The sequence below is a fragment of the Aulonocara stuartgranti genome (assembly GCF_965226115.1).
Source record: "Aulonocara stuartgranti genome assembly, chromosome: 16".
Classification (NCBI taxonomy): Eukaryota; Metazoa; Chordata; class Actinopteri; order Cichliformes; family Cichlidae; genus Aulonocara; species Aulonocara stuartgranti.
In genome coordinates, this window is record NC_138952.1 from 26,924,930 (window position 1) to 26,943,496 (window position 18,567).

Here is an 18,567-nt window from a genome sequence, read left to right on the forward strand (position 1 = left end):
AAACAAAAAAAGCGAGGGTTTTAATTCAATTGTGTGTCATTGTTTAAATCAGTGGTGTCAAACAGAAGGCCTGGGGGCCAAATTAGCCCGACAGAGACTCCCAATATCTTAAAATCCCACTGGACGGCTTTGGAAAATGTGAAGAAGGGCATATGTTTGGGACTTTATTTTACAGTTTTTCCTACTGATCTATTTGTCTATACAGAAAAAAAGAAGAAGCAAAAACTGTGTTTTCTTATTACAAGACATTTTGGGAAATGAGGTACTTTTTATGTAATTTTACAGATCTATTAATTACAATTTAGTCCCAAAGAGTCATCCTGACAGATTTCTTTTCATTTACTACAGCAGAATTTCTTCATCGTGTTGAAAAACTGAGATGTACTGTGGATTAAATATTGTGTTATTTTTTTTCATATGAACATAAGTAAGAGATTCCATATGTGTTTAAGCTTCTGTACTTCTGTACTTCATATCTGGTTATAAACTTTATAAAATCTGTTATTTTAAACATGCTCAAGAGGTCCAGTTCAGTGGCTCGGATATGTGGAGGTAAAGCAATGCCCCAACGACCTTCTAATCCATTCAAATGGAGGAATTATAAAAAAGAGAATGTACAGTTTTATGTGAGATGATGCATAGAGGTTAAAACCATTTTTTCAGTGAATTTTAACATGAAAGTCCATGTTTTTTTCACCTTTCCATGACATCTATTTTTCAGCCTGGGAGGTCATCGGTTGTGTTTTTCAAAGACAATGAGCATTCAGTTGCTGTAGCAAGATCTACTGGAACAGTTATAGTTTAGCCAACATTAGCTGTGTCTGAAATCACTCATTTACTAATCCTGGTATAATAGACAGCCGATAGTTCACTCAAAGCTGAACAGTAACTGACATAATGAACACACGCTTGCACATTGTGTCATTACCATAGGCTGTTCAGACTTTAACAATCATTCTGGAAACTCTAAATTCAGCACATTTGTGAGACTGTAAGTACGTTTTTCTTTTCTCTTCTTTTCTGTTCTGTCGTTCCAGTTTTAAGGGCACTACACGGATAAGTTCTCATCCTTAATTAAGACATTCTGATCAGTTGATGCAAATTATATGTAACACACCATGTAGCAAACAGGGAATGATTTTAGACATGACCTTTTATTACAGCTAAAGATGATACAAATATTTTTGTGTGCATAAATATCTTTTATGGAATTAAAGGAGAACAATTTGTGTTAATACATCAAAATATAGCTTTTATAATGGATTTTATATTAGATTAGAACTCAACACTAGTTGAGTTCTAAGAACTCAACCCTTTTCCTGGTTTGACAGAGTCAGATTAGAGTGCATTAGCAGTGTGGTGATACATTCATAATTATGCTGCGACGCAGAGAGAGTGTTATATCTATATACAGTGTGATGACAAGGGTGAATTACTGAAATAAGCCGACGCTGAGAAAATCCCATAGCTCAACTTCCTCTGTGAATGACAGGCACAAAATGAGCATCGGGGACCAGGTGATGTTAACCTGATGGAGATGGTGCTAGGTTGGTGGCACTAACTTTTATCGAGTGATTGCAATCTCATTCAAAAACACTTGTATAGCAACTGTAAGCCTTAAAGTCATATTCCTGTGGATCAAGTGCACACACCCACTCCTCAACATGACACAGCTGTGTGCAGCACAGCTCATGTTATGCAGAGGTTTCTGAGAGGCACGTTAGTGTGTAATCAGAGATCAGTTACAGTAGTGGAGGTGAGCTTTGGTTATTGACCAAGGTCTCACTACTTACTTAGGTTAACACTAGTTTCTTCTTAATTTTTTTAAAGACATTTTTACTGTCGGCCAGTATAGGCAATCCTCATGTCAGTCTGTTGTGTAAGGCAGCCCACACAGCTGGAGTTCTGCTGTGATTGTGCCTCACTCTTTGAGTCTGTGTCTATTTGTAGGAAAGGAGAGTGTTTAAAGTTGTGCTTTGCATGTATGGCTTGATTAGCTATTTATCAATGAAAAATCAAAAACATTGGTCCAGTCACGCATGTTGTTGTCCAACTGTAATCAAGCGCATCAAGCTAAGTACCATAACATGGCTTTAAATAGCCAGGCCTCAATTGTTTTCTGCAACCTTTGAGGCTGGTCTTGGCAAGGCTACACATCAGCATCAACATGAAAAAGCATCATTTTGGCTCCAGTGATTGGTTTGGGGACATCTCCCCTTGGGAAAAGGAAAAAGTGAATAAAATATTTTGATCTTTATTTGGTTTTTTTTAAAGATATTCTCCCGGGTTTGTTCATTTGTCACTATGTTACTCATATGTGAACTCATAACTTCACAGTATGCTACGTATGAAAATTGGGACTGATGAGTAGACGTGGTAGAGGTGGATGGTTTGAAGCAGCAGGCAGAGAGACATTTCACAGATGGTGATGGGAGCTAAAATAGGCTGCCAAACTTAGAGGGTGTGTTTGTGATGTGATGTGAAGAGAGGGTCAGGTTATGTGTGTGTGACGCAGAGCAACTCCAGTTGTCTGCCCGAACTAGCTCGCAGGGTTCCCTCCATCTGTGCTCTCACGTTGTAATGGTGACACATGCTCTACATTACCTCCAGTCTCCCTCTGTCTTATTATTTTAAGGCTGACGAGTGACTTTGTCTGCAATAAAATAATATCAGAAATGTCAAATCTACTTTTAGACACACTTTAACAGTTAGTTGTCTTAAATTTAAAATTGGAATTTATTATACATTCTGTATACATTCTTTCTAATGGCCAGCAGGGGCGATTCATCTGGTTGCATTTGTATAGACTGTGGAAAAATGACTCTCATTTTGTGAATTTAGCAGACACTTTGAAGATGAGTTCATGGTCTTAATCGCTATTTTCAGTTCTTATTGAAAGCAACTTGATGTTCATTTTAAACTATGCTCCCCATTGGTGTCTCAAAGGTTGACAACACAGGATATGATTTAGAAGGACCTTATATTGTGATCAACAAGCTGCTGCTGTGTAAGTCGTGTTTAGAGGTGCAGCTTGATTTAAAACGTTAATGTGAATCTGTTCAAGGATCCAAACATCTGTTGTCTGTCTGGTAAATCCCGTCATCAATAATAGAGCCTCTGTTTAAGCTCAGTACCACAATGGGCATTATCTTGTCCGTATAATCTGACTTGCTGTGTATCAGACTGGTGCTCCTAATCTGAACTAAATATAGAGAGCACTGCTGATCCAGCAGCTTCGTGCAGGTGTGGGAACAGAGCCTGAGCTCTGAGCTCCTCTGTGTGTCAGTGTGATGCGTGGATACTGGGTGAGGACGGGGAGGGGAGGGGTCCTTTTCAGCAAACTGCCGCTCCCTTCAGATAAGTCTCTGTTAACCGCTCAGACCACAAGAAACCAATAAAAAAATCAACAGCAGAAAAGATAATAACTTGAACATACACACAGCGCTTTCCACAGTTTACAAGAGACCTTCTTCCCCCCACAGATACCATTTGAATTCCTGCAATATGTAAGAATGCAGCTGAACCACAGGGGATACACTTAGTCTCTCACTGAACTACCCGTTTCTCTCTCAGTCCTTCAAGCGTGCCAGACTCTGGCCTGCCGCCCTGCCTCAGAGTGAGAGGCAGCATGCTGATTTTGGCTCTGATGGTGCCATTGAGATGGACCTAAAAAAGCAAAGTTTTAACCTCTGTGTCTCCTTCCCTCCGTCTATTATCCCCCCTGCAGAGAAAGACAGAGCTTATTCTATCCATTCTGCTAAGACCTCACTACTAAATGATAGAGACTCCTTTAATTCTAATAATGCTTTGACTGATAATGCTATGTAACTGACTGTTTGGTTGTGTGTATGGCCCTCACACACTAGTTCAGTGCATCATGACATTGCAGAGAAAGGTTTTAGAGAAATGATCTGGGCTTATCAAGAAATGATGGCTGATCTCAAACCGGATTACATTAGGTGCTATTTGAACACACATACTTAGATTCTTTTTCATAATATGGATACATTTTTAGCTTGTCAGTTCAATTTACTCTAAAATAATAGAAATACCGAATTATTATTTTGTGCATTTTTGTTATTTTGTATCAAAAAATGAGCATGTTTTTGTTGGATGTTTATGGCATTTTTATGACATCACCCACATGGCTTCCCTTCATCCTATCCTTGCAGATCACCATCCAGAGGGACAGTGGCCTGGATGTCAGCGCCCCGAAACATGGCAAGATCGACCCCCACAATGCTCCTCATGTCGGGGGTAACCAGTGGGCGGGAGGCACAGGTAACAGTTGTTTCTGACCACATTGTAACATGCATGAAATAAAAAAATCCATGTGTCCAAATATATCCACAGACCCTTCTATAAACCCATTGCCATAACTTGTAATGTAACCTATTAATATGTCCCTAGTATTGTAACTACATGCATGACACGTACACATTTTCGACTCTTTCTTCTGCTAACATTTTTTTTTTAAATTGACTGGAAGAGAATGGATCCCCTGGAAGTGAGAAACTCCACCACCAACTAGTGTTTTGGCAGCAAAATTGCTGAACTTGGTTAGTCTGCATCATAGACACAACATAGATTATGTATCGTCATCTCAGGCACAAATCTCTGGCTGTGAAGATAGAAGCCTCACCCACCTGCTGTTCAAACCCGTTTATGATGGCAACCAATCTGAACAAAGCTGAAATGGCTTCTTTCAGTCAGAGGCCTAGTATAAGATAAAGAGGCACAGACAACTCCAAAATAAAAATGTCAAGCTTGTTAGCAGCATTATAGGTCCTTTTGAGTCAGAAGATGTGGTCAAATTTAGAAGGCAGCAGGAAAAATCGTCATCAGTCGTAGTGGTGAAACAGTCAGTTAATGTATCGTCTGTCAACAGAAAATTAACAACTTTTATATAGTCAGTTATAATGATAATGATCTGTTTTACATTTGTGAGGTATGGCAATACTTTTGTGTCAACGTTTATTAATGACAAAAGCTTTTGTAACAGTTTGAATCGCTTTCTCTACAGGTGGCAGAGACACAGCAGGGCTGGGTGGCAAGGGAGGCCCCTATCGTCTGGATGCAGGGCATAAGGTCTATCAGGTTTCACAGGTGGAGAAGGATGCGGTTCCTGAAGAGGTCCGTAAGGCAGCCCGAGAAATGGCTGAAAAGGCCTTCAAAGAAAGGTAATATGCATGAAATGCATGCTAAAAATAGCTGTGCGGTGTTGGAAAGCACGCTTGATCTTTAACCATATCCAAATAGAGTTAACGCCACAGGTGCAAAACCATGGAGAGGTGTGCAGACTTTTTTTTGGTTTTTTGTTCACTGATTGTTGCAAAAAAACAACAACTGAAGTGTCTGAGGTGTATAATGTAATGTGATGTGAACCAGATGTGTGTGAACAATACGCATGTGTGGGCCATCTGCCACCCCAGGTATGGTGCACCAAACAACTCCAGGGTGCTCTGTCCCAGCTGGATGGTAAAGCACAGTGGTAGATCCCACTGGGCGACCTCTGTGTGTGTGTGTGTGTGTGTGTGTGTGTGTGTGTGTGTGTGTGCGCGCGCGTGTTGAGCCCATATTCACTTCAGAGGAGGTTAGGTTGCGAGGGCATCCCTTTCACCAGCTCATCCATGAAGGGCGTCTCTGTTCACTTTAGCTTCAAACAGTCCCCCCTTCCCCCTCCCTCTTTCCTGCATTGCCCTTCTCATACACTGCCTGCTTTCACCCCAAGAGGACAACCTCTCAGATTCTCCTCTCTCTCTCTTTCCCCCTCTTCTCTTCCCTCTGTCTTTACCCATTTTAATAGCCTTGTTTTTCAGATTTTTTCCTCTGCCTTGTCTTCAGCCTGTCTATCACTAAGCTCAGATAATATCTAGTAGCTACATGCTGACGCTCTGCTATTCACTCACATGTCACTCTAACAGGTAAGCACAGACATAGAAATAAAGGGCTGCTTGATTTTTCTTTTCCATGCCACAAGCCAACACTGTCAGCCTTTTTCCTATTCCTTCCCAATGTGTGTCCAAAGTCATATGTTTACTTAGCTTTAAGTTAAGCATCAGTAAAACTAAGATCTTTGCAGAAACCTTTAAGTAAGTGACACACGCACACACACGCACGCACGCGCACACACACACACACACACACACACACACAAAGATCTTCTGCTTGTTTTCAGTGGTGGTGAAAGACACCAGAAATAGTAAAACTCCCATTTCGATCCTGTGTTTTGTGGCCTTGTTCTTTCCTCTTTGCAGTCATCCCCTTCTTTACAGTTTCACTCTTGCTGCATCCTTACTTTTTATTTGAATTCCATAGTGGGTTTATGGACGTGCCCTTAGGATCTGCCTCCTCAAATGCAAGAAAAGCAAAAGTTATATATAAACAAGAAGAAATGCTGGTTTGCAATGCAGTTTATTTAAGATGGTCCAATCAAAATCTGAATTTCCCTTTGTTATCATGGAAAAAGCATCCTTTGGTCTAAATAGGTGCAGGAGTATCCAGCTTGCTGTTAAAAGCCAGCATCCATAATGGTATTGGTGGGTTTGAGTGCAGCTGGTATAACTAACACTTATATTTGAAAATGCACCACAAATGAACAACAGATCCAGACGCCTTTTTGGAGACCTCTTGTTTTATTTCTGCAAAACAGAGCCACATCACATTCTGCATGTATTACATCAGCGCTGATATCAGACCTCAGCATGTCATGTCTGGCCTGCAGACAGTTTTTCCTGTGCTGCAGGAAACACTGAAAACATTTGATGGATTATGAACAAAAACTGCAGGAAAGGAAGCTGGAAAAACTGGAAAACATTTGAGTTGCAGTTGTTCCTCTCGTTTCCCGAAGTCTTCCAGTGTGGTTTCAATGAGATTCGTTTACAAATAATCACATTGTTGTTAAATTTACACTTCACCCACTGGTTCAGCTTGGAAACACGATTGTAGTTATGTTTAAGGAAATCCAAAGCAAATACACAAGAATGAGGTTTCCTAAATACCAGAGTAACAGATCCAAATCCAAAAAATGGGTGTCCCGCTTCAAGATTTAATGGGTGTTAACAAAGCTGTTATTGTTTAGTGAGGACTGTATTTCAAAGTTTCATTGCAATGACTGTAAAGAAATGCTCACATAATGTGACAGTTAATAGTCAGGCGACCACAAAGGCCTATTTAACCGCTCAGTTCCTCTAATTAAATGCATGACAATAAAGGAGTGAAAAAACACTATGAAAAATAGGAAAATAAAACTGTCTCTGTCCTTGGAAAAGGAGCTTTTTTGAGTGGAGGACAGCTTGTTTAGTAGCAGGGAGTGTCAACCTTAAGTCTTTGTTTTTGTGGTTGTTGTATGTGAGTTTTCAGTGTGCTGGCTCCACCTTATTTAGTAAAAACCCTCTGTTGCTCTCTCCCGTATAAGTCAAGGTTCAGGAATTTGCAGGAAATAGCTCCGGCCGCTGGCCAGAGTGTCTGCTCGCCACATCCATTGCATGCATCCTCACACTGATGCACGTATACACACACATAGGAATGTGTGGAGGAAGGCGTTGCTCTTGTTTTGTGGACTGACGCGACGCAGTAAGAATACACAGAAACAAACAAAATGGCTGTGTGTGTAGGTCCGATATTACTTAATGCAGATCAAGTTTGTTTATTGTACATTTACCTTTATTTAATTTCCTTTTAGATTCATTTGACATAGATTCTACTCCAAGAGTCCAAGAGGACACTAATATGATATGATGAGTGGTATACCTAACAGCTGAGTAGTAAAAACTTTGAAGTATCATTTATTTATATAAGTTGTAGGAAGGTCATTCACAAACAGTGAGGATGTGCACAGGGGATACTCTGCAAACAAATTTAGACTGGTCTCAGATCAGATGTGCACAAGTGATAAAGGCCTTTAATTCAATCCAATTTAGTTTTAAAGAAATAAATAATCATAATAATAATTCTGTCGTTATTTACTGTTTTCCAGAAGAATACAAACCAAAAAAGGCTCATGGAATTAATTCAAAGAAATTAAATTATATATTAAGGTTAGTCATAAGGTTTAGGCTTTAGCAAACCCGTTTATTAAAATATATTCCAATAAGCAACCCTTTCACTACAAGGCCCCAGTCGTCACATTAGTGATCATAGATCAATTATAAATGCTTTGCATCATGAAACTGCATTCATTAAACAAATATCATTATTGTCACTTATATACTGTTTTTGAAGCCTCCGTTAATGAAGCCTGAGATGCAGTTTCTTTTTTTCTAATAGGAAGTAACAAATTGAGTGGATGCAAATTAAAAATATTAGCTTTTCAAACTACAAATTCTTGTCTTTATACTGCATGACTTACCTGAATTAACATTTTTTAAAACTGCCATCCAAGTGTTGGTGATTATGAGTTTGTGTGTGTGTGTGTGTGTGTGTGTGTGTGTGTGTGTGTGTGTGTGTGTGTGTGTGTGTGTGAATGCATGATCTGTTTTGATTGCATAGCCGATGCCTGTGCAGTCTGTGTCAGTATTTTGTCTGAATCTGCTCACACACAACCGATCCACACAGATTTGTTGCAGCCTGTGATAGATAAGGCTTACTCTCATCCCTGCATTGTTTTTTTTAAGTCACTGCTCTGAATGTCTGCAGTGTTGACGGTCTAGTCGTCACCAAAGGTTTCAAATGCGTGTCAGAGGATTTCACCCACTTTGCACACACATACACACACCAGCATGAAGGACCCTTACCACGCTTAAGGAAGGTTCTGTGTCTTTGTGTATAAGTAATACTAAAGTACCTGCACGCTGGCGTTACACCGATAAGCATGACTTGGGGAGAAAGGAGCACCTGTGTCTTGATGCCCGCAGGTGTGTTCTGGAGAGCACATGGGTTCATATTTAGAAACACTGACCCTTTGTCAGTTTGTTCTCAGGTGTCCTGGGCTAATGAAAAAAGGGCTCTGTTTGTACTCTTTCTGTATCTCACTGCCTCAAGATGCACACGGTGTTAATTTGGACAATAAAGGTTTAGTCATAGCTAATGCCATGCATCTCCCCCTCCCCTCTGTTTTTGTCTGACTTTTTGTCTCAGGTTGAAGGAGATTGATATGAGTGAATACGATGCTGCTACATACGAGCGCTTCTCCAGTGCCGTGAGGAGACAAGTTCAGTCACTCCGCATCATCCTGGACAGTTTACAGGTTGGCGTCACACCACACACTGTTTGTGTTTAACACAAGTTTCCTTGTTTGAAGGTATCAGTGTTTTTGCAACATCCAGGTTCATCTGCAGTAGCTTTTTTTATTTATTGCTCAGTCCCAATATTATAAAATGAGTAAAATATTGAAAGCCAAGATTCCCAATTTGCTGGTTTAAGTGGTTGCTTGTAATGACAGGCTCGTCTTTGTCAGATCAGTTTATTTAAACACCACCAACTCAGGCTGCAGTAGCTTCTATTGTACGGCTTGACACTGAAAAAAGTCATGGGGTCATAAAGTCAGCAGATGACAATTGGTTGACCTTATACATCCTCGCACGTGGTGCTGGACACGGAAAGAGGGGGTGCTGTCCCCCAGGAGCACTCTGATTTGTTAAAGAGAATGCGGACTAAGATCACAGGGAGTGGTGGTATTGTCTACGTTTCATTATTTTGGTTTCCACTTTCCGCCCTTTGTTTGGGCGTCTTAGTGCGAGCGTCTCTGGTGGGTGTGCTTGTTTGTGTGCGTTCATGGGCATCTGACAAGAACGCAATCATGCAGCCACGATTACAGAGCAGTGACACTGAACTGTGCTCTATTATTCTTCTATCCAGGTGTGAAGGTGTTTTTTTGCATGTGTTGTGCTGTGGAGGGTGTGTGATTTTGTTTTCCATCCAGGTGGGCTTTGAACATGAGTTTGGTTGTAATTTGCGTTTGTCCTTATTGCCTTGGGCAGCTTCTTCACTGGAAAGATGATGGAGATCCCACTAAAACCCAGCAGGCAAGACGCTATGAAGTCATGTCAATTTTTATGCCATTCCTACAGAGGGACTGAAAGGAGTCATACACACGCACACAACTATAAATGGCAAGCTTTCAATAAACTGATAGTGTATTGTTTCCATCTGCTGGGGTTTTCCTCAGGGAAAACCCTCTCTATTTACCTCTCAACAATAGACTGGCTTGGAACATACAAACCCTCAGCCCGCATTGTGAAGTTCTAAAAGTAAGATATCAGTCCGAGCTGACCGCAAAGTGTTTTTATTTTACGTTATTGATGAGGAAGAGTATCCTGGCTTTTGCGTCAAGACATTTCATTAATATGACATTAGGGCTGCCACGATTAGTCGACTAGTCACGATTATGTCGACTATTAAAATCGTCGACGACTAATTTAATAGTCGACGCATCGTTTGAAGCTTTGTAAGATCACAAAGGACGCAGGAATGAGTAGTAGGATTTAAGAGTGTAATAACGGACTGAAACAGAAGATGGCAGCACTGCATGTACAAGGATGCCAGCTGCCGTTAAACCCGGAAGAAGAAGAAGCTGTGTCCCAGAATCCATAGCGCAGCTGTCAACAATGGCGGCAGCTAGTTAGTTTTAACTTTACTCTTATTATTCTTTCTGGGTCACAAAATAAACGTTTAACATATTTTCAGGCGAGAATGTAGCTGTGTAAACCTCAAATATCTGCTCAGTTTATCAAGACACCTCATATTTTCAAAAGCGCTCCGACGTTTTCGGAGACGTCTGTTACCCAGTAGCTCGTTAGCTAGGCGGGGGCAAGGCTAACTAGAGCCGTGAGAACACCGGACTCCCGGCAAATCGTTTTCAAACCCACCGCCGTCTTTCGCTAGTCAGGTTAAACATATATATAAGTCACTTAGATAACTTAAAAATGTTATTGTTTGGCTTTCTTTAGTATTTTATTTGTTCCTGAGTAAATCGGTTTGGCTGAGATTAAAGTTATAGTTTTTTGCACAGCTAAAACTGTCAAGCAGACAGCTGATTATCAGAAGTGTGAGACGCTGGAGAATATACTCCGGTGTCCTGTTATATTTTAGAAAGCAAGGAGTTTATTAAACTTCACCGAAACAATCTGCAAATTTCATTAAAAATTAATAAACTACCATCTTGTCTTTATTTTTAGTTAGCACAAACACTTCAAGCTGTAAGCTAATGATAGTTATATAAGACCAGATGCTGCTGGTGCAATAAGCTGTACGCTGTACGTCCAATGACTAATCGCAAAAATAATCGGTGACTAGTCGACTATCAAAATAATCGTTTGTGGCAGCCCTATATGACATTTAGGTGCCGCACTAACACAACACCTCTTTCAGTTACAGTTCAACATAGTTAAAAAAAACAGCGCCTTGAGCCAACTGTTGTTGTGAATTGGCACCATGTGAACAAAATTGAACTGAATAGTTAAATTGAAGCTGACACCTTGTATTTTAAATGAGATGCGCTTAAGCACCAGAAGTAATAACTTCAGTCTGTTGTATTTCTGGATAGGTAATTTTTGTGCCTGCTTTGAGAAATGTTGTTGCGTCATGAACGAAGAGAATGTGCATCCATTTATGTCAGAATCGTTTGTCATAGTGAGGAAAAAAGGGATCTGGTTCCGTTACCTTTGTTTGTGCTGTTCTACTGTGCACTGCATTCAGAAAGGTGAAAGTAGTTGTTACATCTGTTACTACTTATCAATGATGTGAAGTCAAACAACCTTGTTATTGCTGGCTATTCTTTGTTTCTTTGTGTGCTCACACGTCATTTGCCGTGTAAAGAAAATCTCAAGACACGAAACCAAATATCCTGACTCACCAGTAACTGCAGGAGTGACCTAAAGAGAATGGGGAGAGGCACATCGGGTTTCCTCTTTGTTTGACGTCTTCTCCCTAAAGATCTCCTTCCGCTGAGGGAAAGATGAGGGCAGGACAGGGAGTGATGGCGCTCTTCCTTTCAGGTTTTCTCCTTGTAACATCACAAGAAATGGGGCCACAGATTCAGTGTAGCCTTTTCAATGTAGCCTTAGCCTCTTTTTGTTTGCTGGGTGTGAGTGCTAGTTGTTGGTATTGGTGAACTTTGAGCTCCTCTGTCATCTTTAAAAACCTCCATCAAAACAAAATCATCTCTCCCAGGCATATTTGGCTTACTTATTCTAATTTGGTGGATGTGCTTTCAGGCTAAAGGGAAGGAGCGGCAGTGGTTAAAGAACCAGGCTCTGGGAGAGCTGGATGACACCAAGATCATCGATGGACTGACTGGAGAGAAGGCTATATATAAACGCAGGGGAGAGCTGGAACCAGAGGTGTTTGTTTTTTCTTGAAACTTTCTTATTTTTGAATCTGCCACACCTCCAAAGACTGCTACACTCACTCCCACAGTCACACATAATTTTGACCTTTATCTGTCAGGCGGTACATTCCAGCGGTGTGTGTGTGTGCGAGATTATTATTACACCCTGCTGTTTCTGCTCCAGCTCACTCAGTTTCTAGTTACGTCTTGTGCTGTCATCTGTGCGCGCATGCACACAGCAGAAAAGTAGTTCCCACACTAATCATGCCAACACACACTAGCCCATAATATAAATACTGTGTTTTTCTAACGTATTTAGCTCCAAGTCTTACATAGTTTTGGTCTGAGCTGAGCTACATTGAAATAATTGCACCCAGTTTTGAAATCCCGACCTTGTGTAAAATATTATTTTTATGTAACTACACCATCTAAAGTAGGGATTTTAGCTCGATTTAATCAGTAGTTGCTGATGTATTTATTTATTTAGTAACTTATGTGTGCTTACAGCTGGGCAGCCCTCAGCAGAAGCCCAAGCGGTTACGGGTGTTGGCCGACGTGTCGGGCAGCATGTACCGCTTCAACGGTGTGGATGGCAGGCTGGAGCGCTCCATGGAAGCTGTTTGTATGGTCATGGAAGCTCTTGAGAACTATGAGCACAAATTCAAGGTGAAAACGCTACATCGCGCATCACAATACAGAAGATTCTATGTGACTTTTCCTAAGTCAGGTGATAGATAACAGCTGCATGTCCAGTATATGGAGTTTACTTCACATGAACAATTACTGTGCTTCCTTTGTGTTAGTACACTTTTATATAGTACACTTCATACCCTATATACTTAGTGTAAATCTTTATTTTAACTTAAGTATCAAGTAGTCGTACATGAAATAATAATAACTATTCAAGCTTTTGTTTCTGGTGTGAAATTCATTATTGCCATAATTCCTGAATTGCACCCTCGTATATCAAAACATGCAGTGTGTCTTTTAAAGCCTTTCTCATGCCACACTGTGATCTAATTTGTCAGTGCTTTATTGGGTAGGAATTGGTAATACAGTTGACGCTTTTCATGGAAAATCAGGAGTCCGTTGTAGCCACGAGAAGTGGAATCGGTCCAGAGATGGAGCATGAAAAGAGACAGGGGGAGACGGGAGTGCATACAAAAAAAGTTTTGGAGAGAGACAGACTTCTTGGCCCCTTAGTGACACTCAAGCCAACCTAATACTGATCACATATCACACAAACTCGCATACACATTTTTCAGTGTTCCACATGGCATTTCAGTCTCACTGCTGTCTTTGAATAACACTCCTTACATAAAAGAGCGTCTGGTAACGCATAAGATATATACACTGTCACCATGTGCCCGTGCTGCCCGCAGTTTCGCATTATATGCGTGTTTGCATCTTACAATCATCCACCATCGATAGTCAAACGTGTCACTTTATAGTTTGATGCCTTTTTTTAGTACACTCTTTAGGCACCCATTCACAATCCTGAAGTGGATGACGCCCACTGTGGATTGACATGGCCTTAATTTTGGTGACATTGAACCTGGTTAGATTTAGAGCTATGTGTTAGACTTTATGAGTCATGTAGCAAAATAAACCCTGGAAAAACAATACAAAATTGACAGCACCAAAAGGTCTTCTTACCCAGCAACAGTGATATGGATGCATGAGACACACAGTCGCATACCTTTGACCACCACAGTCATAACTGCCCTTATTAGATGTGGCTCATATACATAATACCTGGGTCTTCAAATAGCTGCCTGGGGGCTCACAGTGTCAGGCTGAGTGTGAGCTGCCTTATGTAAGTCAGTTATGATGGATGGTCTGGTGGAGACATGTAAACCTCTGACACTGTTAACATCTTGCAATGTTCGCATTTACAATGTGACCTTTCTGCACCTTCACACCTCTGTCGGGGAGACTGTTACATTACAAGTTAAGTAACAAGTCAAATCACTACAGTCTTTACTTAAATGTTGTAACAATGTGTCTTTTGTGTCTTTTAACTCTTTTCTCTACACAGTATGACATAGTGGGCCACTCGGGCGATGGCTACGACATTGAACTGGTCACGGCAGACAAAATCCCCAAGAATAACAAGCAGAGACTTAAAGTCCTGAAGGTATTCTCATGCTTTGTTTTGCTCACCCAATTGGACTGCAAAAAGTGTTTTGCATGCATTTCTTTCTCTTTAACATCTGTGTTCACATGAAATTGTACATTAAGTCAAAGTAGCCACACAAACTGATGAACATCTCCAAACGATGTCATTTGGGGCTGCAAGTATGAAGCTAAATAAAATCTGTGGCTTGCTCTTTATTAATCAGCCTTTTCCTTGCACTTCAGGTCATGCATGCCCACTCTCAGTTCTGCATGAGTGGTGACTACACTCTGGAGGGGACGGAGGCCAGCATCAAGGAGCTGGCGAGAGAAGAAGCAGATGAGCACTTTGTGGTGGTGCTGAGCGACGCTAATCTGGAGCGCTACGGCATTCGGCCCGAGCGCTTTGCCCAAGTCTTGACCTCTGACCCACAGGTCAATGCCTTTGCCATTTTCATTGGCTCCCTTGGCGATCAGGCTGAAAGGTAAGGAGGTGAAGATGATGATAACTTGGGTGGAGTTAACTAAGAGCGAGCAAAGTGCAAAAGAGATGGAAAGAAAAGAGGAGTAGATGAAGGAACATGAAGATGCAAAGAACTCATCATGAGACAATTCTTAAGTTCTGGGGCTCCAAACAGTTGCATTTAGTTAGTTTGCTCTTCAAGGTCATCTTCTCATGCACCTCTGTATTGCTTCCAACACTGCTTTTATTTTTCTGATTGCTTATGTCTGCTTGCACCTGTGTCGTTGCAATTTAAAAATGGACCTCAAATTTACACAGTGAGTGCTTTGAAATCTGGAACTATTGTTAATAATGATCTCATTGGCTCCACTTTGAGGGCTGAGGTCGGTATTTACTTATGTATATCATCACTCTAGGTTCTTGGCTAACTAAGGGTTAGCATGCTGTCTGTGCAGATCCTTGCAAAGACCCTAAGTTGTGTTAGCAGCATAATGTGGTTGTTTCTGTCCTGGATGCAGTTTGCACTTTACCATTGCGCCCTCATGCTTTTGTGCAATAAAAATAAAAGTCCTTATCCACGCTGTAGACCGTGGCTCTATTTTCCTCCTCAGCCACACAATCTGAAATCAGCTGATTGTAGTGCAGGTGCGAGTGGAACTGATAAGCAAGCAGACTAAACAAATAGAAATACTAGGAATAGAACTGCTAGAAACGGTTCTCAATTCCCATCCCTAGTTTCCCACAGATTCATGTTGCTGAAAATTTGTCCACTCCCTCTGATTGAAAGCAAAGTGCAGGGTTACTGTTTTGACACACCAGAGGGAATCTAGTGGCATATTAGAGACAGAAGGGCCAGGAGACAGAAAGAGCCCTCCAGTGCTTTCAGTGCTGCGGTTATCACTGAAAGCAGTCCCAGAGATGAATGAGGAGATAACCCTGAAGAAGAGATTGACCAATTTTTATTTAGTTAAGGTTTTAAATCTTCAATTTCAATTCCAGAATGTTAAAGTAGCTCCTTTTGGGCTGTATTAAAACATCAGCATCCCCATCTGCTGCCTGTCCTTACTGTCCTGTCTCAGATCAAGTTTCCAGGCCAGATGAAAGCGCAACAAGTGTACTCGTTAACCTGCTCCTCCTCATCCTCATTGCCATTCTACTGCAGGCTTCTACTGTAGCTCCTTACCAGACATACATCCTCTCTGTTGAGGCTTGCAGGCCTTGAAGCTTTAAACTCGTTGAAGAACTGCCTGGCTTAATGCAGTCTTTAGCTCCAGGAGCTTCAGAAGATAATAAACCTGTTCTATGCTTTGCTCACGAAGAGCAGAAAAAAAGCAAAGATAGAAAGAGACAAGAAGTCAACTACTCTTTAAGGGCAGGCTGTCAGAATTTGAAGATAGAAATTAAAATAATATCTTGTCATGCCCTGGAAGCCCTGGAATTGGTTACGGATGCCCTTAGAGTTATATAATTTTCCTTCTTGAGCAACACTTTGGGAATGCTAATTTTATATCCCTGTTGACTGCCCATGTGTGTGTATGTCCTGAGAGGAGAAATGCATAGGGACACGGTTGAATGAAAGAACAAAGGCAGAGGCTCATTAGAGTAAATGGGTTTATACAAATGATTCAAAGGCATTGGAGGTGGCTCTGTTGTCTTGTTGCTGAGCTCCACCGAGTGAAAGGCATCTCTTTCATCCACACACACTCATACACTGTATTCTTTTAATGGGAATATGTAGTGCCAGCTCACACAGCAAATACAAGTAGTCTCTTTTAATTTTGGGAAACAATTCCAGTGCTAAAGTTCAGTTCCTTTCTTTGACCTCTATCTTCATTCTCTCTTCGTGTTCTTTTGTTTCAGACTCCAAAAGACCCTTCCAGCAGGGAGGTCCTTTGTCGCCATGGACACCAAGCAGATCCCCCAAATCCTGCAGCAGATCTTCACCTCCACAATGTTATCGAGTGCTTGATGCAAACACATAGTACATACCGTCCACTCACTTGTTATCTCACACACCCAAAACTTCAAAAAGTTTGTTGTGAAAGCGCTGAAAATCTTCACACTCTGTGTCAGATCAAATGACTTTATCATGGCTGCAGCAGGTCCGGAGGGGTCGCATTAGCACGAGCCGGGGGTTTGACAGTTTGTTATTGTTAAGAAGCCTGTTAGCATGACAGAGTAACTAATGTTTAGATATTTTGCTGTGTCCCTCTGGGAACAGCTACAGTACACAAAGTGTGTGATCTCTTTTAGTGTGACTGTAATCTGCTGTGTAATCGGTGACGCGTATGCCTGGAGCCTGTCTCAGATCCCATTTAGGGATCAAACACACAGCCTAACAGCTGTTCTTTTTAATTGTGTTTTTGCCCCTACACACACACACACACACACACACACACACACACACACACACACACCTTTGTCCTCTATCGGGCTGTGAGAAACTCAAAGGGAAGGGCCATGGAGTCGTGACAGCATCCATTTATGTCAGAGCTCCTGACTTCTTGTCTGTCACGCAGAAAAATGCACATACACACACAAGAAAGCCGACAGTAAAGCCCCACCTGACCGACACTAGGATGCGCCGAGCAGCAATAACTTGGCGCCTTTGGTATGTTGGGACTGCCACCAGGGAATTTCCCACCTGGCTGCACGCGGACTTTAAAGCCTGCCGCTGTTGTACACCCCCACGCTGTGTGAGTGTGCGTGTATGTGTGTGTGTGTGTTTTCCTAGAGCATCTATGTCAACATGTGCAGACCCTTTTCTTCCTGTCTGGTGGAACATGTGTTGCCTCGTGTGCGCTCAGAGCTGCCTTTCATTGCAAGAGCTCCCAAACACAAAATACTTTCACTGCGAGACAGATGAAGAGAAAAATACAGGACTAGTGGGTCAGTGTGTATCAAACATCATATCGGTGTCTTCCCTGGTTGTCATAGTTTTTGTTCATGCCTGACTATGTTGAATCAATAGAAGCCTGTCCAGCTGTCAGCCTCTATTGATTTCTGTGAGTGAGGCATATGCCATTTTTTTATTAACCTACTTTAATTTGCCTCTGGCTCCTGGGCTGCTGATTAGTTGGAAATGTAAGATATTTGCTGGGTGGAACCTCATGTTGGGAAGGCATTAAAAAGTGTATATTAAAATTCATACATGTATCTAGTTTTCACATTGTTAATTTCTGGTGAAATAAACTGTAAAAGTAATGTAGAGCATTTTAATAAATGTTAACATTGCTATTTGATTCAATTTCTGCCCCATCACTTCCCTTCTGAAGACTATTTCTGCTGCTGCTCGATTATCCGATAAGTCACATTTCTGACGAGCGTCCTTCCTGGTGTTGCAAAAGAAAACCGTTTATCTGCAGATGGTTTTTTTTTTTTAAAAAACAAGTGGAGATAATGGACGAAGATTAAGTATTTCTTAACAAGAAGCAGTCAGAGAGCGCAAACCTCCGTCAAAGCAGCTCACTCTCTGAGCAGGTTTTACTTTCAGGGAAATCATTTCATATTTTGTAAATTTTTGTTTGGTTTTCTTTGTTCTTTTTATGTTATTTATTTAGAACAGTGCATGTTAATGAACATAAATGTAAAAAAATTACATGAATGTAAACATACCAGATTATAGCCATTTAATTTCCATCTGTTGTCCATAAAAAATAGACATAATAATTCATAAAAAATGCATCATTCATTCATAATAAAAACTCCATCACCAAACTCA

The 18,567-nt window shown here is 41.1% G+C and overlaps 1 protein-coding gene across 2 annotated transcripts in view; it reads left to right on the forward strand.

Moving 5' to 3' along the window:
- Positions 1-18,088, forward strand: part of vwa8 (von Willebrand factor A domain containing 8) — an 87,846-nt gene extending 69,758 nt beyond the window's left edge. For both annotated transcript variants that reach the window (XM_082509321.1, XM_082509322.1), the window contains 8 exons: positions 4,173-4,281; positions 5,024-5,180; positions 9,079-9,187; positions 12,156-12,281; positions 12,776-12,934; positions 14,307-14,405; positions 14,630-14,868; positions 16,707-18,088. In XM_082509321.1, the coding sequence (XP_082365447.1) occupies positions 4,173-4,281; positions 5,024-5,180; positions 9,079-9,187; positions 12,156-12,281; positions 12,776-12,934; positions 14,307-14,405; positions 14,630-14,868; positions 16,707-16,815 (1,107 nt within the window). In that variant the 3' untranslated portion in view covers positions 16,816-18,088. The remainder of the gene's footprint in view (positions 1-4,172; positions 4,282-5,023; positions 5,181-9,078; positions 9,188-12,155; positions 12,282-12,775; positions 12,935-14,306; positions 14,406-14,629; positions 14,869-16,706) is intronic.
- Positions 18,089-18,567: the final 479 nt, after the last annotated feature.